Below are 25,499 nucleotides of genomic sequence, written 5' to 3' on the forward strand. Positions count from 1 at the left end.
AGATGGTCTGATTTTAAGATTAAAATTTCTCTTTTAATTCCAGTATAGTTAACATACACCGTATGTTAACTTTAGTTTCATCACATTAGTTTCAGATGCATGGTAGAGTGATTCAACAATTGCATGCAACACATGGTGCTCATCACAAGTGCCCTCCTTCATCCCCATCCCCTATTTCATCCGTCTCCCCCACCCACCTCCTCTCTGGTAATTGGCAGTTTGTTTTGTATAGTTCAGAGTTTGTTTCTTGGTTGGGTCTCTTTCTCTAAGATTAAAGTTTCTTATGGAGCAAAATAATGCTTTTAATGTGACTGTATTCTTTCTAGAGTACTTTCCTTTTAATAGCTAGTTTTGTTTAGAAAAAATACAAAGTAAAACCTGTGGGTATCTGTTAGAAATTTTGTACAGATAGCTGTTACTGTAATAGTGAATGTGTTTGTGTGTTTTCCCTCCAGAATCTCCCTGGAGAAAGAGACATGAATATCTGCAATGATATTTCCTGACAAGAAGTTGATACAAAAGAAGGAAAGGAGATCAACAGCAAGTGAGCAGAATTTCAGATAACCACAATTTGGTATTTACCACCTCCAACTACAGACTTCCGTTGCCTACTTTTAAATCAGAGATAACTACGGTCAGAACTCAGACAAAGCAGAAGGATACTTTTCATCTATATTTTTTGAGATCAAAGAAACCACAATGTCTAGGAAACAAAACCAGAAGGGTAAGACTACATGCGGGCATAAATTGTAACAGCATAGTTGTGAAATAATGATCTGTATATTTTTAAAAGGTTCTCTTAATGTGTTTTGAATGGTTATATTTTCCCTTTCCCAGGGCAGTACTACTGATAGGTATGATTTATCTCTTTGTCTTGACTGCAGTTAATTTTAGAAGAGTATAGGACATTCACAACTTTATCTGTTGTCTCTTTAATTATCTAAGTATTTGTGGATATTAGATTATAGTTTTGTGTGTTACTAGTTTGGGAATTAATTCATATAACAATTGCTTTTCTACTTCTATAAATGTATTAAATTGGAATATATTTGCAGGAAAGCCAACTGCATCTAGAAAATGCACTCTCTGGAGTGTGAACATATGTTAGGGGGCATGGCGGGAGATAACTTATTGCAGGATAGTCTATATCCTGTGCGTTGATGTTTTTTTCATTGGAGACAGGAAAAGAAGCAAGAGTAAATGTTTTCAGCTTTAGATTCTTTCTTTAGCTTTCCTTCTGGGATTATTACTCTAGCTTCTTGTCTAAAGTAAAATATAAGATGCAAAGATCAAGAAATACCAAGAATAGTTACAAGAAGGGCAAAGACAGTAAAGACTATAAAATCACTTTTTCACCTTTTTTAGAATAGCTACAAAAATGCAAAGGGACAAATTTAATGGTAGCACTAGAACTATTATACATAACTGGAATATAGTTGTTAAAAGAATGACCATAGCTATCCTAGTTTTTTTTCCCTCATTGAATTTAATTTTCAATTTAAAGTTAATGTTCTTTAATTCAAAACAAAGGTGTAGATCCAGGTGTCATGTGCTAAGTATGAAGGGAAATGCTTTTAAACTTAATTTTGACTTAGTAGTTCACAAACCTTATTTTAAGAAAAATAACGTACCAGAGCTGCTTGTGGTTTTGAAAGTATGTGGTTACTATACTCATTGTATAGTAAGTCTGTATAAAGGAAATCTGAATTCTAGGGAATGGTTAGATTACTAAAGAACTGTTTTATAGAATGAGATTATCAACTGAAAAGCTTTTATAACCAAAGTTTTTTTCTTCTTAGTCATCATGATTCAGTTTGCTTTCTTCCCAGTTATGTTTGAAATGTTGAATATGTTTTCCTCCTACAGATGAGAAATACTATAGTAAAAATAGCACTCCAGATTTTAAAATAAAACAATTTCATCTGAAAAGTTTAGTTTAATTTTTCCTTAAAAAGTTAACTTCAGAAGATTGCTTCGACCTTGTTAAAACTAGAGTCTTTGTTTAATTCATGTCTGTATTTTGCCAGAACTGTAAGAAGGATTCATTGCTTTTTGTAGTTGGTATTTAATTACTATAAAATGAATTTGAATTTTTGACCATATCATAGGCATTAAGTGCTAACTAATTTTGATTTGAACATAGCCAGGATTTACATGTAGTTGGAAACAAAAGAAAGCTTATTGGTTGTTAGGATTTTCTCTGAAATAAATCTATATGTATAATTTGTTGAACAAAAAAAGCACAAAATACTTATAAAAGCTTGGAGAGAAGCATTTAGTCTCTCACTGTTAAGTATGATGTTAGTTGTAGGGTTTTCCTAGATGTCCTTTATCAGTTTGAGAAAGTTCCTTTCTATTCCTGTTTTGCTGAGTTTTTACATGAATGGGTGTTGGGATTTTTGTCAAATGTTTCTTCTGCATTTATTTCAGTCCTCCTCAGACAGGGATAATTTTGCCCCTTAGGGGATATTTGCCAATATCTGGAGATGTTTTTGGAGGTCACAACTTGCAGGGGCAAGGTGCTTCTGGCATCTAGTGGGTATAGCTCCAGGATGCTGTAAACATCCCACAGTGCACAAGACAGCCCTCCACAACAAAGAATCGCCTGATCCAAAGGTCAATACTGCTGAGGAAACCCTGATCTATTAATATAATTATGTAATTTTGTCCTTTATTAATATAGAATATTAATTTTCAGATGATAAACAATTCTGCATTCCTGGTATAAATCCCACTTGGGGGGCACCTGGGTAGCTCAGTTGGTTAAGCGTCTGCCTTTAGCTCAGGGTCCTAGGATCGAGTCCCGCATCAGGCTCCTTGGTCCGCAGGGAGCCTACTTTTCCCTCTGCCTCTGCCTCTCTCTCTCTCTCTCTCTGTCTCTCATGAATAAAATAAATAAATAAATCCCATTTGGTCATAATGTATGATCCCTTTTTTATGTTACTGGTTTCTGTTTGCTAATATTTTGGTATAGAGTTTTAAAACTAATATTCATGAGGGCTATCAGTGTATAGTTTTCTGTTCTTGTGATGTATTTGTCTGGTATATGATTTGTCCTGGAACATACCATGTATGCCTGAAAAGAATGTGTATTGATCTATTGTTGGGAGATTGTTCTTATATATGTTAGATCAGGTTGGGTGATCATGATCTAAATTATCTATATCCTAATTTTCTGTTTAATTGTTCTGTCATTTACTAAGAGAAAAGTATTGAATCTTCAACTACAATTGTTGAATTGTGTATTTTTCCTTTCTGTTTTGTCAGTTTTTAATTTACGTATATTGGGACTCTGTTATTAAGTATATACACATTTATGATTGTTTTATCTTGATAGATTTATTTTCTTATGAAATATTCTTTATAGGAATATGTCTTTGAAGTTTTAGTTTTTCTGATATTAATATAGCAAATCCAACTCTCTTATAATTACTGTTTTCAGGAATTATCTTTTTCATCCTCTTTTTTTTTTTGGTGGGGGCTGGTGCTGAAACCCTCATCCTTTGGTTCCAGTCTATTTGCGTTTTGAACTTAAGAGGTGTCTCTTGTAGACACCATATAGTTGGATCTTGCCTTTTTATCCAGTCTAACAACTCTACATTTTGATTAGTTAGTCCATTCAACATTTAATGTATTTATGAGCATGATTGGGTTTATGCCTGCTATTTGCTGTTTTCTACATCTTATTTTTTTGTTCCTCTGCTACTGCTTTATTGCCTTTTTTATATATTTTTTATATTTTGTATATTATATATTATTTTATATTTTATACTTAGTGTATTAATTCCTCTGATTATTTTAAAGCTATTTCTTTTTTTTTTAAGATTTTATTTATTTATTTGATAGAGAGAGACACAGCGAGAGAGGGAACACAAGCAGGGGGAGTGGGAGAGGGAGAAGCAGGCTTCCCGCTGAGCAGGGAGCCCCATGCGGGGCTCAATCCCAGGACCCTGGGACCATGACCTGAGCCCAAGGCAGATGCTTAACGACTGAGCCACCCAGGCGCCCCTAAAGCTATTTCTTAAATAGTTATTTTATTAGTGGTTGCTCTAGGATTGCAATATGCATCCTTAACTTGTCACAAGCTACTTCCAGTTAATACTGAATTCCAGTTAAATAGGGGCACCTGGGTGTCTCAGATGGTTGAGCGTCTGCCTTCAGCTCAGGTCATGATCCCAGGGTCCTGGGATTGAGCCCCACATCAGGCTTCTGGCTCAGTGGAGAGCCTGCTTCTCCCTCTCCCCCTGCCTCTCCCCCTGCTCATGCTCTCTCTCTGTATCTCTGTGTCTCAAATGAATAAATAAAATCTGAAAAAAAAAGAACTCTAGTAAAATATAGTAGCTTTGTTCCAATATAGCCTTGTTTCCTCTCCCCTGCTTTTGTACTATTATTTCACATATATCACATCCATATATAACCACAACAATATGTTGTTATAATTATTGTTTTAAACAGTCTTACGCTTTTTGAAGAAATTTGGAGAAAAGAAAAAAATATACGTTGTCTTTATATTTACCCAAATATTTACCATTTTGAGTACTCTTGATTCCTTCCTCTGGATTTGAGTTACTGTTGGTTTTCCTTTCAGCCTGAAGAATTTAGTTTTTCTTGTACACAAGTCTGACAGGAATGGATTCTTTTAGACTTTTCTTTTTTTAATCTGGATATCTTTACTTTACCTTCATTTTTGAAGGATAGTTTTGCTGGCTATAGAATTCAGCACTTAGAATATGCTTTTCCACTGAATATGTCATATTGTTGTTCCTCTGTTTGCAATGAATCATTTTTTCTTGTTTTTGTTCTCTTGTTGTTTTCTTGTTCTCTTTGTCTTTAGCATTTGGACTGATGCAATTTGGTATGGATTTCTTGGGAATTTCCTTAAATGTTCGCCATTATTTCATCAAAAAATGTTTTTCCTGCTCCTTTCCCTCTTTCCTCCCCTGCTAGGAATCCTGTGATGTGTATATTGGTAATCTTAATGTTATCCCACAGGTGACTGAGGAACATTTTTCTTTTGTCTTCTAAATTTTTTTTCATATTGTTCTTCCTTTATTTAGATTAATTCCTATTGATCGTTTTTCAAGTTCACTGATTTTTTTCTTCTGCTATCTCAAATTTGCTATTAAGTCTATCTGGTGAATTTTTCATTTGGGTATTGTATTTTCAATTAGAATTTCTTTTTAGTTTTATCTTACAGTTTCTATTTCTCTATTGAGATTCTCTATTTGTTGAGTCAGTATGACTATATTTTCCTTTAATTCCTTGAATATATTTTTATTAGTTGTTTTGAAGTTTTGTTGGTTAAGTCCACCAACTTGTGGATGCTTTCAGAGTCAGTTTCTGTTGACTGGTGTTTTACCTATGTATGAATCTTTTTTACTTTCTTGGCTTTTTTTAAAGTGGATAGTTAAGGTAATATATTAACTCTGGGTTCTTAATTTATTTTCTTGAGGGTATTTTAAAAATAATTAGCCTGGACATAAATTGAGGCATCTACCTGTCCCCATGTGTACATCACAAAGGTACCTGCACATTTTTTTAAATTCTGATTTTTATTTTTTATTTTTGCTTTTTAAGGATTGTCCCTGTGTCTGCAATGTTTATTGGTCAGCCAGTGATTTGGACTGTTCTGTTAAACATCTCAAATGCATAAGCTTTTATCCTCTGCTGATTGAACTATGCAGGTTGAGGAGGACATTCAAAATTCAGGCAGTTCTTAAGTTTGTTTTCACTTTTACTTTCCACTGGCCTCTTGGGTTTCCCCGTGCATGTGCATAGTTTCTCATTTAGCTAGGGATTTGTAGAGAGCTAATCTAGCTTTTCTATGGTTCTTTCATTTCCAAGATTTTCCTGTTAAATTTCCTATTTGTTTACCACTCACCTAACCAAGACTCCAACTTCAGGCTAGCAAAGCAGCAAGTTTTTTAAAAAAAATTTTTCTGAGTTCTCCACTTTAGCCTACTTTAGACAAACCCCCTCCTCTCTAGTTAGCCTTCTTTGGCAATAAAGCTGCTGGTTTTTATGGCTAGCCTTGCCCTGGTAAAGCTGTTGTCCTCCACAGAGCTGGAGATATGAATGGGAGCAGTCCTAGGCAAGAAAGGTAGAAACTTCATTGTTCTTACTTAAGGCTCTAGCAGTTTCTCAATAATTTGTTGTGGCCTTTGATTGATTTCTAGAGCCCTGAAATGGTTGTTTTTGACAGTTTTGTTCAGCTTAATACTTGTGTTTTAAGGAGAGGACTTGCCCAACCTCTTCCCACCACCCTCAAGCCCAGTTTTATTGTTTTATAAAAGCACTGGTCTTCAAAGATTAGAAATTAAAACAATAAAAACAACAACTAGTTCTTTATACCTGGTGGTTTGAATAGCTCTGAATTAAATAGTGGCAACAGGGGGCAGGTCTTTAGACTTAAGTAGCCTACTGGTTCATGTGGCTTACTAGTTAATTAGGTAAAAAATGCTTCTGCCAAAAAATCTCTTGTGGGCCTTACCCTTGGATTACTTGAACCGTTTGTTGGGCACCCAAATGTTGAAAATCAAATAAGAGAACTTTTGAGTAGAACCCATAGCAGGTATTTGGGAACCTATGAGGTTCAGGATATGAATTTATAGTGGGATAATTACGAATAACTTTTTTTCCTGACTGATGTCTGAATTCAGCACTAGATAAAAGAAAACCAACTCTGGAGGTAATCCAAGGTTGGGAATAGGTTTAGTTCTGATTCCCACAGATTACTAGTGATCCTAATTTTCTCTCTAAATAGTCTTTAGAGACCAGAGAAGGATGAGACCAAACGATTGTAATTTTTAAAATTTTAGGTGCCCTGGTTTTGGTCAGGTAATCTCTTTCTCTCAGACTTGACTGTATCTCAGAATCATCATGGAAATTAAAAAAAATTTTTTTTGGGAATCACCATCTCTGGGTTTGGTACACTAGACTCTTTTCAACAGTCAGATTTGCTAATATTTTTCTAGACGTAAAAACCGTGTTTGCCTGTAAGTGTCTAACTCTATTTATCAAGTTACAATGATAAGAGCAAGTTCACAAGTACTGTACTTTTTTTGTTGACTTCATTTTGCACTTAACTTTAGTTCTCTCTCTTCCTCTTTTCCCACTTATGAAGCTATTCAGCTACAAAACACCTTCACATTTGATATTTAAACCTCTGAAACATTAAAATAGCTGACTTAAATTTCATAGTTGATCATGCATTAACAGTTTCTCTATCTCAGTACTGTGCTATTGCTTAATTGCTTCACTACTTCTTGTTTTATATAGATCTACCTAAATGTTTCTCTCTTCTTTTCCTCTGCCCTCCCCAAATTTTTTTCATTTCACAAAACTGAAACCCTGTATCCAATAACTCCCTACTCTTATCCTAATCCCTGGAGACTACCATCCTACTTTCTGTTTTTTGTTTCTGTGAATTTGACTATTCTTGATAAGTCATACAAATGGAATCATATAGTATTTGTCCTTTTATGACTGGCTTATTGCACTAAGGATAATGTGTTCAGAGTTAATCCATGTTGTAGCATGTGTCAGAATTTCCTTCCTTTTTAAAGCTGAGTAATATTCCATTGTATGTATTATCACATTTTGTTTATCTGTGGATGGGGCACTTGGGTTGTTTCCACTTTCTGACTGTTGTAAATAATACTGCTGTGAACATGGGTGTACAGATATCTTTTGAGATCCCTGCTCTCACTTCTTTTGGGCTTATAGCCAGAAGTGGAATTGCTGGATTAATGGTAATTCTGTTTAATTTTGTGAGGAACTGCCATTTTGTTTTCGGTAGCAGATGTACTGTTTTACATTCCCACCAGCAGTACACAGGGTTCTAGCTTGTTTACATCTTTTCCAACACTTGTTTTCTGTTTGTTTGCTTTTTAAATAGCTATCCTAATGGATGTGAGGACTTCCTTTTAAAGAAAAGAGCTACAACCTGTTTTTATTTTTAAATTTTAATTAAAGAATTTTTTCATGGAATACTTCGTGAATTGTTTTTTTAAAGATTTTATTTATTTATTTGAGAGAGAGAGAGAATGAGAGATAGAGAGCACAAGAGGGAAGAGGGTCAGAGGGAGAAGCAGACTCCCCGCCGAGCAGGGAGCCTGATGTGGGACTCGATCCCGGGACTCCAGGATCATGACCTGAGCCAAAGGCAGTCGCTTAACCAACTAAGCCACCCAGGCACCCCACTTCGTGAATTTGCATGTCATCCTTGCCTGGGGGCCACACCAATCTCTTCTGTACCATTCCAGTTTTAGTATATGTGCTACCAGTGTTAGCACTACAGACTTTTTATAAAGTCATAGAATTTTTAAATTTAAAGGAACCTTAATAACTGTCAGAACTGACCTCTTTATTCTTTGTGCCTCCCAGTTCATCTGTGATACCTACAAACATTCACTGTATGCCTGTCTTTCTTTGCCTATTAGACTCTGAGCCTGTTGGGATAATAACTGGGTTTTATTCTTATATGTCTTTCCAACAACTAGCTCATTACTTTGATACACTGTAGATTGTCTAGAAACAAATTATGTTAGTTTATAATTTAAAAAATATTTGATTTTTTTAAATTAAATTTTTTAATTGAAGTATAGTTGATACACATTGTTACATTAGTTTCAGGTGTACAACATAGTGATTTGAAAACTATATATAATGCTATATGTTCACCACAAGTGTAGCTACCATCTCTCACCATCTTCAGATGGGGAGATTATCCTGGATCATCCAGGTGAGCCCTAAATGGCAGTCACAAGTATCCTTACAAGGGGGAGGCTGAAGGAGATTTCAGGTAGAAGAGAGGGCATTATAACTATGAGGGCAGAGATTGGGGTGATATGGCAAGCCAAGGAATGCTGACACCTACCAGCAACTGGAAAAGGCAAGGAACAGATTCTCCTTTAGAGCTTTCAGAGGGAGTGTGGCCTTGCCATTACCTTGATTTCAGCCCAGTGAAACTGGTTTTGGACTTCTAGGCTTTACAACTATGACAGAATAAATTTCTATTGTTTGAGCCACCAAGTTTGTGGTAATTTGTTATAATGGCCATGGGAAGTTAATACAGAACCAAAGCAAGTCTTTGGGCCTTTTAGGTTCATTGTTCTCAACCACATTCTTTTTGTTGAAAGTCATTTACTCACTCATAATACACTTTTTTATAGAAATCTCTTTTTAGAAATTCAATAAAGAGGATATTTTATTTTAGGCCGTAGCTGACTGTTCTACAAAAGATAACTGGAAATAATTGGCCACATATTTCTCTTTTTTCTTTCCTTTTAGGGATAAAATATCTAATATATCTAAAATATCTAATATAAAGGTGAGAAACAAGTAAGTAAATGTGGCTTATCTTTCTACCCTGGGCAATTAAAAAAATAGGTTATTCTTAGAACCAATTTAAGTTGTTTCTTATACTGCTCATTTATGTGCTTACTACAAAAAAAAGAAAACAACAACAAAAACTCCCCCCACATTTTTCAAACGTGCATTTTTTTCAAAATTAGCCCAGAAGGGTTTGTTTGGTGCATGCAAGAATCTGTTAGACCAAAGATAGGGAAGGTAAACATTTTGAAGGGAGAATAACATAGGCAATTACTTGGGTGAAACAAATAGGCTAGAGCAGTTGAAAAGCTGAATGGTGACACATTCCTGGAGCCAAGAGGACAGTGATGGATGTTCAAGGCCTTCTGGGATGTGAGCGGGGACTGGTGACCATCCCCCTTTGCTCTTGCATAGGACCCCAAGAGACTTGAGTCCTAGTAATAAAGATGAGTGGAAATAGACTCGCCCTTGTAGGAATTGCAACTTAGCTTCAAATTATTTCAATACCTGAAATTGGTTTGAGGTAACATAAGTGCCCTGGTACAAGTAAACAATCCTCTCTGGATATCCTCACAGATTACTTTCATTATCAGTTTTTTAAATAGGTTGTTTAGTACACAGTAAAAAAATAATTAGAAACCTGAGGGGATGAAACAATAAGAATATGGAACAAGAAACATTAGACAATAGAACAAATACACAGGAGGTCCAAATATTGGAGTTATCAGATTTAAAATAACTATTCTTAAAAGGTTCAAGGAAATAAAAATAAGTTGGGGAAATTCAACAGATAACTGGCAAACTATTTTTAATGCATATTTTAGATTTGAAAAATACGGTAATTGAAACTGAACTCAATGTATGGTTTTAAAAACGGGTGTCTGGGTGGCTCAGTCACTTAAGGGTCTGCCTTTGGCTCTGGTCGTGATCCCGGGGTCCTGGGATTGAGCCTCGCATTGGGCTCCCTGCTCAGCGGGGAGTCTTGTTCTCCCTCTGCCCCTCCCCCGCTTGTGCTCTCTCTTGCTCGCTCTGTCAAATAAATAAAATCTTTAAAGAAAATGAAAACAGATTGATAGTATCTGAGAAGAATCACTGAACTGCATTATAAGTTAGAAGAAACTAAATCATGCATGAAAATTCAAAAGATTAGGAAATACAGAAGAGTAGGTGAAAGACTTAGAGAAAACAGAGATTAGATATGTCATATGTGTAATGGGAACTCCAGAAGAAAAAGAATAAGGAAGAGTATTTGAGGAGATATTGTTGATAACTTTCCAAAATTCATGAAAACCATCAAGCCACAGATTCAAGAAGTGCTACAAATCGGGGCACCTGGGTGGCTCAGTCATTAAGCGTCTGCCTTCAGCTCAGGTCCTGATCCCAGGGTCCTGGGATCGAGCCCCGCATCGGGCTCCCTGCTCAGCGGGAAGCCTGCTTCTCCCTCTCCGACTCCCCCTGCTTATGTTCCTGCTCTTGCTGTGTCTCTCTCTGTCAAATAAATAAAATCTTAAAAAAAAAAAAGTGCTACAAATCACAAGGAGAATAAATGTAAAGAAATCCACACCTAGGAACATTATAGTAAAATTTCTAGGAAACAAAGAAAATCTTAAAAGCAGCCAGAGAAAGAAAATATACAATTTTGAGGGTGCCTGCGTGGCTCAGTTGGTTAAGCGTCTGCCTTTGGCTCAGGTCATGATCCCGGGGTCCTACAGTCGAGCCCTGCATCGAGCTCCCTGTTCAGTGAGAGCCTGCTTCTCCCTCTCCCTCTGCCATTCCTCCTGCTTGCACTCTCTGTGTGTCAGGTAAATAAATAAAAGCTTAAACAAACAAACAATTTTGAAAGGATCACAGACCTAGAGCTAACTTCTCAACAGGAACAATAGAAGACAGAGTACAGTGGGATGATATCTTTAAAGTTCTGAGTTAAAATAACTGCCAGTCTGCAATTCTACACACATCATATACAGTGAAAATATCCTTCTAGAATGAAGCGAAATAAAGTTTTAAAAAACAAAACACAAAAATAAAACCAAAAAGAAGTCGACACCATTGGAATCCCACTGAAAAAAATCCTAAAGGTGTTCTGAAAGATGACCCAGTTGGAAGGTTGGAGATGCAAGAAGGCATGAATAGCAATGCAAACCACAAATACATGGTCAAGTCTAAGTGAATATTGATTGTATAAAACAATAAGAATGTTTTATTAGGATGTTAGAATTTTAAAACACATAGAGAGGGCGCCTGGGTGGCTCAGTCAGTTAAGCGTCTGTCTTTGGCTCAGGTCATGATCCCAGGGTCCTGGGATCGAGTCCTGCATAGGGCTTCCTGCTTAGCAGGAGTCTGCTTCTCCCTCTGCCCCTCCCCTCACTTGTGCACTCATGCTCTCTCTCTCTCTTACAAAAATAAATTAATTAATTAAAATACATCTTTCATAAAAAAACCACACACACACATAGAGAATGAAGGAGCGCCTGGGTAGCTTTGTTGAGTGAATGTCCAACTCTTGGTTTCGGCTCAGGTCATGATCTCATGGGCTGTGAGATCAAACCCCATGTCATGTTGGGCTCACTCCTCAGTGGGGAGTCTACTTGAAGATTCTCTCCCTCTGCCCCTCCCCTGACTCCCTTTCCCTCTCTCTCTCTCTCTCTCAACTTTAAAAAAACACATAGAGAATTAACATACACAGTAGTCATGGCCTGTACATTAGGAGGGGCCTAAGCTCCCTTGCTTTATCAAGGAAGAGGGGTAAAACTGCCAATCAATAGAATTTTGCAAGTCAAAAATAGGTGTTATAATCTCCAGGGAAGCTGTTAAATTAAGAGAATAGTCACGACATGCTGCAGCCTGGATAAACCTTAAGAACATTATGCTATGTAGTGATCCAAAGGGCCACGTGCACCCCAATGTTTATAGCAGCGGTGTCCACAATAGCCAAACTATGGAAAGAGCCTAGATGTTCATCAACAGATGAATGGATAAAGAAGATGTGGTGTATATATATACAATGGAATATTATGCAGCCATCAAAATTTGAAATCTTGCCATTTGTAACGACGTGGATGGAACTAGAGGGTATTATGCTAAGCGAAATAAATCAATCAGAGAAAGACAAGTATCCTGTGCTCTCACTGATATGAGGAATTTGAGAAACAAGACAGAGGATCATAGGGAAAGGGAGGGAAAAATGAAACAAGACGAAACCAGAGAGGGAGACAAACCATAAGAGACTCTTAATCTCAGGAAACAAACAGGGTTGCTGGAGTGGAAGGGGGTGGGAGGGATGAGGTGGCTGGGTGATGGACACTGGGGAGGGTATGTACTATGGTGAGCGCTGTGAATTGTGTAAGACTGATGTATCACAGACCTGTACCCCTGAAACAAATAATACATTATATGTTAATTAAAAAATTTTTTAAAATTATGCTAAGTGAAATAAGCCAGTCATAAAAATACAAATACATGATTCCACTTATAGAAGGTATCTTCAGGAGTCAAAGTCACAGAAAGTAGAATGGTGATTGTTAGGAGTTGGGGGTTATGGGGTATAATGGGATATGGGGAGTTTAATAGATACAGAATTTAAGTTTTGTAAGATGAAAAAGTTCTGGAGAGTAGGTGTATAATAATGTGAATATACTTAACACTACTGACTATATACACTTAGAAATGGTTAAGATGGTAAGTATTATGCTGTGCTTTTTTTTTTTTTACCAGAATAAAAAATAGAATTAGACACTTAACAAAAGAAAACTGTTCTGAATGTGGATATATTAATATTCAGCCAAAGTAGACTTTAAGGCAAAAAAACATGATTAGGGATAAAGGAGGGGCACTTCATAATGATAAACTATTTAATTTAACAAAAAATAATTTTAATAACAGATTTAGATTTTTAAAAATTATTTATTTGAGAGAGAGCACAAGTGGGGGGAGGGGCAGAGAGGGAGGAGAAGCAGACTCTCTGCATAGCAGGGAGCCCAATGGGGTTTGATCCTAGGACCCTGAGATCAAGACCCTAGCCAAAGGCAGACCTTTAACTAACTGAGCCACCCAGGCACCCCTCTAATAACAGATTTAAAACAAAGATTTACAGAACTAAAAGAGAAATACATAATTATAGTAGGAGATTTTAATACAGATCTCTCAGTAACTGACAAAACAATCAGATGAAGAATTAATAAAGATATAAAATAAAATATTTGAATGATATGACTAGCAAATGTGATGTAATTGTCATAATTAGAACAGTATATCCAACAACTAAGTATATATATGTTTATTACTTTTTTTTTTTTTTTTTAAGTAGACTCCATGCCCAGCATGGAGCGCAGTGTGGGCCTTGAACTCACAACCCTGAGATCAAGACCTTAACTGAGATCAAGAATTGAATGCTCAACCGACTGAGCCACCCAGACACCCCTGTTTCTTACTTCTTAGGTGTGTCTAGAACATTTTCAAAAATTAACCATATACTGGGCCATAAAGCAAATTTCCACCATTTTTAGAGAATGAAAATCATACAGATTGTTATTTGACCACAGTGCATTTAAGCTAGTTATCCAAAAGTTGATTTGAAAATCTCCAAATATTTGGGTATTAAGAAATAATACGTCTAAATAACAGATAAAAAAATCAAAATGGAAATTAGAAAATATTTTAGCTAGAGCAATAATAGAAATTTATACAGAAGAACTTATAATGTGCAGCTAAAACCATGTTTAGAGGGGTTTTTAAAGTTTTTTAGGTTTAAATGTATATATAAGAAAAAGAAGATAGGCTGCAAACCAGTGAGCTAAGTTCTAAGGAAGTTAGGGAAAAAACAGAAAATTAAATCCCCCAGAAAAATAGAGAGGAAATAAAATGATTCTTGGAGAGTTGGATTCCAGTATTTATGATATTCTTCCCTTTTCCTTGCTTTGTTGTAGTTGTTAGATTTCCAGTTGTCGAGAAGTAATGAAGCAGAAGAGTTAACTATGCGAGGTGATGAATGTTAATTGTTTTGGTCTTGGTCATTATTCCAACAGTAGATATGTATATCAGCTCATTACATTGTACACTTTAAATATATATAATCATATTTGTCAGTTATTAGTAAGGTTGGGAAGAAAAAAAGTAATGAAGCAAATATTTTGGTCTTGTTTTCTGGCCTTAAAGGAAAAGGTGTAAGCATTCACCATTACATTGATGCTTGCTGTATGATTTTTGTAGATACCCTACATAGAAAGCCCACAGAATATTAACCATTAGAATTAGTGATTTTAACAATGTCGCTGGATATAAAATCATTCTACAAAAAACAGTCACACCTACTTATACCAGCAGTAAGTCATTAGAAAATGAAATTTAAAAACAGATGCCATTTACAATTGTACCAAAAGTATAACATAGAAATAAATTCAATGAAAGATATGTAAAAACACTATTAAAAATGATAAAGCATCATTGGAAGAAATGAACACTTAAATCGAAGGGTATACCATATTCATGGATCAGAAGACTCAATATTTTGAAGACAACTGTCCTCCGAAATGGATTTATAGACTTAGTGCAATCCTAATAAAAACCCCAACATTATTTTTTTTTAAGTTTTTATTTTTTTTACTAGTAATCTCTGTACCCAATGTGGGGCTCAGACTCACAAGCCCAAGATCAAGAGTCGCATGCTCTTCTGACTGAACCAGCCAGGCACCCCACCACCAATGTTATTTTTTTGTGGAACTTGACAAAGTGATTCTGAAATGTATATGATAATGCAAAGGGCCAAGAATAGCTGAAGAATTCTTAACAGCATAGTCAGAAAACTTGCCGAATTCGATACCAAGACTTATCGTGAAGCTACAGTAATTAAGACAATATGGTATTACCATAAGATGGAAATATAGATAAATGAAACAGGCCCGAAACAGAGCTATTCATATATGGAGATTTTATTTACCTAAAAGGTAGTACTGCAGAACTTTGAGGAAAAGGTTATCTTTTTTCACTTAGAAATCCATATGGAAAAAAATACAACTCTTTTCCTTTACTTCATACCTGTAAAGCAATTCAGGGTTTAGATGATAGACCTAAATGTGAAAGGTAAAACAATAAAGCTTTTTATAAAGGATAATTTAGAAGAATATCTTCAAGACCTCAGAGAAGGAAGTATTCTTGTGTTTTTAAACATTTCTTATTTATTTATTTATTTATCTATTTTAATGATTTTATTTATTTATTTGACAGAGAGAGACACAGTGAGAGAGGGAACACAAGCAGGGGGAGTGGGAGAGGGAGAAGCAGGCTTCCTGCTGAGCAGGGAGCCTGATGTGGGGCTCAATCCCAGGACCCCGGGATCATGACCTGAGCTAAAGGCAGACGCTTAACGACTGAGCCACCCAGGCGCCCCTGTTTTTAAACATTTTTTAAAATGTCTTAATGGAGTTTGTTTTTTAGAACAGTTTTGGGTTTACAGCAAAGTTGAGGAGAAGGTTCAGATTTCCTGTATACCTCCTATGCCCAAACATACGTACCCTCCCCCATTATCCATATCCTCCACCAGAGTGACACATTTGTTACAGTGGGTAAACCTACATCGACACAGTATTATCACTCAAAGTCTATAGTATACATTAGGATTCTCTCTTGGTGTACATTTTTTGCATTTGGACAAATGTTTAAGGACATGTATCTGCTATTATAGTATCGTACAGAGGAGTTTCACTCCTCTAAAAATCCTCTGTGCTCTGCTTATTAATCTTTTATTCCACTTAACCCCTGGAAAATACTGACCCTTTGACTGTTGCTATAGTTTTGTCTTTTCCAGAATGTCACATAGCTGGAATCATACAGTATGTAGCCTTTTCACATTGACTTATTTCAATTAGTAATAAGCATTTAAGTTTCCTCTGTGTCTCTTCATGGCTTGTTAGCTAATTTCTTTTTAGCACTGAATAGCATTCCATTGTGTGGATGTGCCACAGTTTATTTATCCATTTACCTACTGAAGGACATCTTGGTTGCTTCCTATTTTGGCAATTATAAATAGAGTTGATATGGGTATTAAAGAGGGCATGTGTTGTGATGAGCCCTGGGTGTTGTATGCAACTAATGAGTAGTTGAACACTACATCAAGAACTTATGATGTACTATATGTTGGCTAACAGAACATAGTAATAAAAATAGATAGGTAGATAGGTAGAGTTGATATAAACATCCATTTGCAGGTTTTTGTGTGGGCATTAGTTTTCAGCTCCTTTGGGTAAATACCAAAAAGAGTGATTGCTGGATCTTATGGTAAGTTTTGTAAGAAACTGCCAAACTGTCTTCCAAAGTGTCTGTACCATTTTGCTTTTTTACCAGCAATGAATGAGAGTTCCTGTTGTTCCACATCCTTGCTAGCATTTAGTGTTGTCAGTGTTCTGGATGTAGGCCATTCTAAGAGATGTATAGTGGTATCTCATTGTTTTAATTTACATTTCCTTCATGACATATGATGTGAAGCATCTTTTCATATGCTTGTTTGCCATCTCAGTATTTTTCTTTGGTGAGGTGTCTGTTAAGGTCTTAGGCCCATTTTTTAAATTATGTTGTTTCTTATTGTTGAATTTTAAGAATTCTTCGTATATTTTGAATAACAGTCCTTTATCAGATGTCTTTTGTAACTATTTTCTCCTAATCTGTGGCTTGTCTTTTCATTCTCTTGACAGTGTCTTTTGCAGAGCAGGAAGTTTTAATTTTAATGAAATTCAGCTTATCAATTCTTCCTTTCATGGATTGTGCCTTTGGTGTTGGATCTAACAAGTCATTGCAAAACCTAAGGGTATCTAGATTTTATCCTGTTATCTTCCAAGAGTTCTGTGGTTTTGCAGTTTACACTTAGGTCTGTGATCCATTTGGTGTTAATTTTTGTGAAGGATGTAAAAGTCTGTATCTCGATTCATTTTTTGCATGTGGATGTCTGGTTGTTCTAGCACCATTGTTGTAAAGACTTTGTTGCATCCATTGTATTGCCTTTGTTCCTTTGTCAAAGATCAGTTTCCTTAAATCCATGTCAGTCTGTTTCTGGGCTCTCTATTCTGTTCCATTGATTTTTTTTTTTTTTTGGTCTATTTTTTTTCCACCAATACTACACTGCCTTGATTACTGTAGCTTTATAATATGTCTTGAATACATGTAGTGTCAGTTCTTCAACATTGTTCTCCTTCAGTATTGTATTGGCTATTCTTTGTCTTTTGCATCTCCATATACATTTTCGAATCACTTTGTCGATACCCAAAAATATGTTGCTGGAATTTTGGTTGGGATTCCATTTACTCTATAGACCAAGTTGGGAGGAACTGACATCTTGACAATATTGAGTCTTTCTATCTATAAACATAGAATGTCTTTCATTTATTTAGTGCTCTCCTTTTTTTCCTCAGAGTTTTATAGTTTTCCACATATGGGTCTTATGCATACTTTGTTAGATTTATATGTAAGCATTTTGGGGGTGCTAATATAAATGGTATTGTAGTTTTCATTTCAAATTCAAAACACTTCTTCGTTGTTTTTATATGGGAAAGTGATTGACTTTTGTATATTAACCTTGTAGCCTGTAACTTTGCTATAATCACTTAAAAGTTCCAGGAGTTTTTAATAACATTTTTTAAATTTGTTATTGAAATTTTTAAGCTTATAAAAAATAGAATAATATAATGGACTACCAAATACTCATAACTCAGGTCCAATAATTAACAACATATGGCCAATCTTTTTTGTCTGTACTTTTATCCACCCCCAGTGGATTATTTTGAAGCAAGTTTCTGACATCATCTCAGGGCAAGAGTTTTTAAGTAGACATAAAAAGCACTAATCATAAAGGAGAAGATTTAATATCAATGCAGTATTACATTAAAATTAAGAATTAGGGACGCCTGGGTGGCTCAGCTGGTTAAGCATCTGCCTTCGGCTCAGGTCATGATCCTGGGATCAAGTACCACATCGGGCTCCTTGCTCAGCAGGGTGGCTACTTCTCCCTCTGCCTGCCATTCCCCCTGCTTGTGCTCTGACAAATAAATAATTTTAAAAATAAATAAATAAAATCTTTAAAAAAATTAAGAACTTCTGTTCATCAAAAGGTACAGTTAAGAGAATTAACAGGCAAGTCACAGAATGGGAGAAGAAATTTGTATCATGTTTAAATGATAGAGAACTACTACAGATCAATAAGAAAAAGACAATTCTCCCTCCAAAAACTGGACAAGAGTAGGAAAGAGAATAATGAAATGGCAAATAACATACTGTGAAGGCGCTCAGTCTCTTTACAAATAAGTGAAATGCAAGTTGAAACAGTGAGATACTATTACTCTTGCACTGGAATGGCTAAAATTTAAAAGATTAACGATACCAAGAATGTGAGTATATGGAGTAATAGAAATTTTCAAAAACTGCTAGTGGAAATTTAAATTGGTACAGCTACTTTGAGAAGCTGTTTGACATATGTGCTAGAATTAAAGATATGCATACCTTATGACTTAGTTCTGTTCTTGAGTATTCAATAGAAATGCATTCCCAGGTACACCAGGAGATTTGTACAAGAATATTCTAAACAGCATTTTTTGTGTTGGCCAAAAACTAGAAGCAACCCAGTTGTCCATCATTTGTCTAGCAGAAAGCCCAACTGTTCATCATTTATCCCTCGGTTGTCTAACAGAATAGATAAACAATGACATAATCATACAATGAAATATCATTCAAAAATATGCATGAATCTTACACAGTGTTGAGCAAAACAATCCGTGCACCAAAAATAAAATACATACAGAATTATTCCTAAGATAAAAGTAGAACTGTACCTTAATATTTAGATATATCTTTTTTGGTGGTATCAACTATGAAGAAAAGAAGTTTGGAGGGTGGTACCTTTGGCGAATAGGGAGATAAAATGAGAGGGGGGCAATGAAGAAGACTTCTGGGGTACTAGCAGTTTTATTTCTTAACCTGAGTAGTAGTATTTGACTGTTTGTTTTGTGATAAATTATTAAGCTGTGATACTTTGTGTGTGCGTGCTATAAATATTACATTTCACAATAAAAATTTTTACTTTTTATTTTTTAAAAATATGTATTTATTTATTTTAGAGCAAGTGTGAGTTGGGGAGAGGGCATAGGGAGAGGAGAGAGAATCTCAAGGAGACTCCATGCTGAATGTGGAGCCTGGTGCAGGGCTCGATCTCATAACCCTGAGATCATAACCTGAGCCAAAATCAAAGATTTGGATGCTTAATCGACTGAGCCACCCAGGCACCCCCACAATAAAAAATTTTTTTAAAAAGATGTTTTATTAGGACAGAATGAGCTTAAGTGTATTATTTAGGTAACAGGTGCCTTACCTTCACAAGTATAACACTTAAAAGCTAGTATCTGCCTTGTGGTAATTGTAACAATTATTTGGAAATAGAAATATTTATAATCAAAGTAGATAACTGATACATTTTTTTTTTCAGTTTAAGAAAGAAGAAACAGACAGATTTAATTCTTATTTGCATGAAGGCTAATGAGTAAAGAGTGACAGATTTTGCCGTGCTGTGGTTTTTTGAGACAGGTTGTTTTGTTAGAGATAGGTTATGCAATTAGAATTACTTGTTCATTTCTGTACTTTGAAGCACGGGGATTGGGATGGGCTGGAAAGGGAAGGTATTCACTGTTTTACAGTGCTAGCAGGAACATCTAAAGCAAGGTCTTTTACAGTGACAAAAGAATATCTCTCAGATCTAACTGAAATTAGTTCTACATATGAAATGAAACACACTGTTTAAAAAATTATTTCCTTCTCCTCGCTCTTCTTCAGATTCTCAGGAATTCTGCCAGCTAGTCTGTACTGAGCTTAGTAATTAAAGATTTGTTTGACTTTTAAATAATCATGGCTCTTAAATATTTTAATTACATTGACTTATTGGAATTGAGTTTCTTTCCTAAGATAGCTGTTGAATTCTTTTTTTTTTTTTAAGATTTTATTTACTTGTTTGACAGAGAGAGAGCACAAGCAGGGGGAGTGGCAGGTGGAGGGAGAGGGAGAAGTAGACTCCCCGCAAAACAAACAGTCAAATACTACTACTCAGGTTAAGAAATAAAACTGCTAGTACCCCAGAAGTCTTCTTCATTGCCCCCCTCTCATTTTATCTCCCTATTCGCCAAAGGTACCACCCCATGAGCAGGGGGCCCGATGTGGGGCTCCATCCCAGGACCCTGGGATCATGACCTGAGCCACAGGCAGATGCTTAACCAATTCAGCCACCCAGGCACCCCAAGCTAGTAGAATTCTTGAGAATCTGAAGGACAGTGAGGAGTAGGAACTATTTTTTTTTTTTGATTGTACATTCAGTTCACCCAATCCATCTTAAAGCCCAGAACTATGGCATATATGGTAATAATATACAGGAATTAACAATCTCATTAAATAGAGAAATTTTATTGAAATCTAAAAATGAGGATTTGACTTGTAAAAGAGACAGAAAATAGGCCATTGGTAGCTAAAACTATGTTTTTCTTCAGACTTAAGTGACCAGCTCACACAGAGGCATTTTATAAGACTTGATTCATTTGCAGACTGATTTTCTAATTTTTAGATTATCCAGAATCCTTGCTTTCTCTTTTTTCTCCTGTTTTTACTGGCTGTTCATCTTTTAACCATGTCACTACTTTTTTCTTTAAAGATTTTATTTATTTATTTGAGAGAGAGAGAGACAGAATGCTTGGGAGGGGTAGATGGGGAGGAAGAGAATCTCAAGCAGACTCCACGCTAAGTGTGGAGCCCGATGTAGGGCTCAATCCCAGGACCCTGAGATCATGATCTGAGCCAAAACCAAGAGTCGGCTCCCAACCAACTGCACCACCCAGGTACTCCACAATTTATTTTTCCCTTTCCCCAAAAGCAGGGAGAGATTAGCAAGTAGAAACATAAAACTCCTGACAGTCTTTCTCGCTACTTGGAAATAAAGATTTAACTAAATATTTAATTTTTATTCTATTTTAGTGCCCCATTCCATTAAAAAGTTTGCAAGTTGGCTGTAAATAGATATCAAAATAATCATCATGTGGCTTCATAATTTTTTAAGTAACTTTGAATTCATGTAATCTCTGGAACTATATATAAGATATTGTGAATAAGACATTAGTTCAGAGATGATCTAGAATCAACAAAGAATGTGTAGTGATCTCAGTAATTGATGATTTTTTTGTGTTGTTTTAAAAAAAAATCACAGTTCTCAAATGCTTTAATTTTCTTAATTTATGAAATTGAGTTTTTTTCCTGGAAAAGGTGGTAGAATTCCTGAGAATCTGAAGGACAGGATGGAGTAGGAAAGAATTTTTTTTTAAGCTATGCATTTAATTTTATATGTGGGTGAACTAATTCCAAACTAATGGAAGATGGCATTAAGATGGAAGAGTTTGGGTGTTAAAATCAGTATCATTGCCCCCTGGCAGTTCTCTAGAGTACATTACTAAGAAGGTTTTTGAAAGGTGGATAGAATTTCCTATCCAATCACCATTCATGGAGGAATTTATTATTTGAACCAGTAAACCTTTTAAACAAGACCCTCAAGAATTCTTGGAACTTAAAAAAAAAAAAGAAGCTTATTCTGTTGCACTTGATGGAAACCTAGGAAAATCTATTGGTGAGAGTAAGATAGGCTTCAGTTGCTTGTTTGTGTCTTTAATAAAAACCCTGACTTTCCAGCAAGCTCTACCTGGAAAAATCAAAACTCATTCTAGAAGTTTGGAAATTTCCCAGTGTAATTGCTTTGTCTTATAAGAAGAGTCACAACATCCTTTAGAATGTAGTTGAAGAAGCACTCAAAGGGGCAAAGTAAAGAAAAACATTAACCAGCTGTTAAGGCTGTATGACAAATAAAGGAAAATAAAGCAGGAAAATAAAAGGCCACTTCCTTTCATTGAAGAGCCACTTAGCAGATGACTGGTAGTTGAAGTGTGGATTTTTCTGAACATGTAAAACATAGCAGTAGTCATCTGAGATGCCTAGGAAGGCCAGTTGATAAAACTGTAAGTCTGTATCCTTGCAATCTACTGAGAAGATTGTGTTTGGCCATCAGCAACCAAGATGGAAATTTTTTTAAAGATTTATTTATTTGAGAGAGAGAGCGCACGCACGCACGCATGAGCCAGGGGAGGGGCAGAGGGAGAGGGAGAAGCAGACTCCTAGCTGAGCAGGGAGCCTGACACAGGACTTGATCCCAGGATGCTGGGATCGTGACCTGAGTTGAAGGCAGACACTTAACCTACTGAGCCACCCAGGCGCCCCGCACAAATAAATTTTTTAAAAATTTCTGATTTTTCTCTCTGTCAAATAAATAAAATCTTTAAAAAAAATTTCTGATTAAAAATGATGTTAAGAAAATAACTTTTTCTAAGGTAAACTTAAAAATTTTAAATAGTAGGGATCCCTTACTGAGATTCCAAATTAATTCCTGCAATAAATATTTGGTAAACACCTACTGTGAGCCAAGTTAGGCATTGAGAATACACTGGTGAACAAGACAGCTATGGTTTCTGCTCTCTTAGAGTTTTATAGTCTAATGCAAGAGACCAGTAAAAAAAAAAAAATCATCTCAGTAGGATAGCAACTGTGCATTTAGTTTATTAAATTGCACAGTACTAAATACATATAATAGCCCCCCACAATTACCTACTATGAGGTGGAGATTATTAAAAGCTCTACTACTTAGGGTCCTAAAAAGGTTTAGCAGAGCTAATATTATGAACACACAGAGAGGCTCTTTGAAAGTACTGAAGTGAATTCAATCTGATTATGAGCAGGTTGTCTACTTTGTTGAAAAAACCTATCCCCAAAATTCCAGGTTGCTTACAGTAGAGAGAAGTATAGAGGGGACTCAAACCCAGGCATGGATTCTTACAGGAGCTACTGAATTTGTATCTTTGAATTTAACAACTAAAAATTTACAATTTTAGATTGCTTATGTGTTTTTCCATTAACAGATGATGGAAAATTACTGTACTACCCCTTCTGACAAAGTAAAAAAAAAGATGGAATTATAATCCCTCCCAAAATACTTTAACTTAATTTTACAGTTATGAAAAATCAGTCATGGTACCATTTCTTACCCAAAGTCACACAATAAGAAACCTACAGCAGAATCAAGGATAGAGTCCAAGCTTAATGCTATATAACCTTAGTGCTGAACTCACCAAACATACTAGTTCTCAAGTTGCCATTATTTTAACAGTACGTTAGTATATCACCTTTCTTCTAAGGATCTCAGATTCTTGTTATTACTCACTGATACTCCTTACACATGCACAAAACAAGCTGGATAACAAAATTATTCATATTTCACCATGGTCAAAGAGAGGCCATAGAGGTAAGATCCTCCAATTAAATGCAAGTAAGCCCACAGGTAAGAAAGCCTAGATGTACAGATAACCTAACAGGGGTGATGATCACTTGTCATATTTTCTCGAATTGTATCAACTTCCTCTTAAAAATTAAAAGGTAGACTCAAGAGAAGAGGTTAAGTGCCAATTCTTACAGAAATGTATCTCATGAACAATTAAATAACTCCTTTAGCCTGAACACAGCCAATCAATACTCAACCACCTAAAAGAAAATAAACAGTCTTTTTTGTTTTGAAGGTTTTATTTATTTATTTGACAGCGAGAGAGACAGCAAAAGAGGGAACACAAGGAGGGGAGTGTGAGAGAGAGAAGCAGGCCTCCCGCTGAGCAGAGAGCCCGAAGCGGGGCTCGATCCCAGGACCCCGCGATCATGACCTGAGCTGAAGGCAGACGCCCAACAACTGAGCTACCCAGGTGCCCCGAAAATAACCAGTCTCTTGAAATTGTTTTTTCTCATGACAGTTTTGAGAATAATCCACACATAAATCACGAATAAAATGACAAGTGGAGTTCAGTTTCTTCATGTGCACTAATGACAAATATGGGGACAGGGGTTATATTATATAAATGTGAGTGCAAGGAGAAGAAAGTTACTGTCACAGACATGACTAGCTAAAGTTTAGAGTGTATTCACAACTTTGAAACTGAAGAGGTCACCAACTTCAGTTTCCTAGGTCACAATTTTCTCTTCTGCCAATTTACCACCTAAACTTGGAAGAATTGTGACTGTTTTTGTAAGAAAAAAGATTCATATATATATATAATATATATATATATATATATATATATATGATAAAATGTGTAGATAATGAAGAATCAGGCTTGGAAGAAGAGCAAATCCTAGATGGGAAATTTAGAAAAACAACTATGTCAAAATGCCGTTTTGTAAGATGTCCAGTACGGGTATAGCCTTCTGGAATGCTAACACTTTTTTATATTTATTTCTTTAAGTTATTTAATAAACTTCCATCTTGGGTCACCTGGGTGGCTCAGTCAGTTAAGCGTCTGCTTTTGGCTCAGGTCATGATCCCTGGGTCATGGGATCGAGTCTCAGCTCCCTGCTCAGTGGGGAGCCTGCTTCTCCCTCTGCCCCTCCTCCCTGCTTGTGCTCACATACTCTCTCTCTCATTCTCTGTCTCTCTCAAATAAAATCTTTAAAAATTTTTTTAAATTATTTGTGGTAAAACTTACATAAAATTTACCATTGTAACCATTTCTTCATGTACAGTTAAGTGGCATTAAGTACATTCACATTCTGTGCAACCATCACCACCATCCATCGCCACAGTGTCTTCATCTTGCCACACTGAAACTCTATACCTATTAAACAACAGCTAACCGTTTCCTCCTCCCCCATCCCCTAGCAACCACCACCCTACTTTTAATTTGACTATTCTAGGTATATCATATGAATAGAATCATACCGTATTTGTTATTTTATGACTGACTTATTTAGCATGATGTCAAGGTTCATCCATGTTGTAGCATATGCTAGAATTTCCTCCTTTTTAATGCTGAATAATATTCCTTTGTGTGTGTGTGTGTGTGTGTGTGTGTGTACATAAACACGACATTTTCTTTATCCATTCATCTATTTATGGACACTTAAGAGTTGTTTCTGTATCTTGGCTAATGTGAATAATTCTGCTATAAACATAGATACATAAATATGTGTTTAGGTTGCTGCTTTCAGTTCTCTTATGTATATACTCAGAAGTGGAATTGCTTGATCTTATAATAATTCTATGTTTAATTATTTAAGGAACCACCATATAG

At 35.8% G+C, this 25,499-nt stretch overlaps 1 protein-coding gene and 1 non-coding gene across 3 annotated transcripts in view; one reads left to right on the forward strand and one right to left on the reverse strand.

The window, feature by feature from the left end:
• The window catches only part of SPATS2 (spermatogenesis associated serine rich 2), a 149,332-nt gene that overhangs the window by 77,515 nt on the left and 46,318 nt on the right, over nt 1–25,499 (forward strand). For both annotated transcript variants that reach the window (XM_028125719.2, XM_028125718.2), the window contains exon 2: nt 456–724. In XM_028125719.2, the coding sequence (XP_027981520.1) occupies nt 700–724 (25 nt within the window). In that variant the 5' untranslated portion in view covers nt 456–699. The remainder of the gene's footprint in view (nt 1–455; nt 725–25,499) is intronic.
• LOC114225894 (U6 spliceosomal RNA) lies at nt 8,188–8,294 on the reverse strand. The gene has a single exon (XR_003612629.1). It is a non-coding gene; the product is annotated as a U6 spliceosomal RNA (small nuclear RNA).

This window comes from Eumetopias jubatus, unplaced genomic scaffold (assembly GCF_037043125.1).
Source record: "Eumetopias jubatus isolate StellerSeaLion01/CBP00866 unplaced genomic scaffold, mEumJub1_p1.0 scaffold_8, whole genome shotgun sequence".
In the NCBI taxonomy this organism is placed as follows: domain Eukaryota; kingdom Metazoa; phylum Chordata; class Mammalia; order Carnivora; family Otariidae; genus Eumetopias; species Eumetopias jubatus.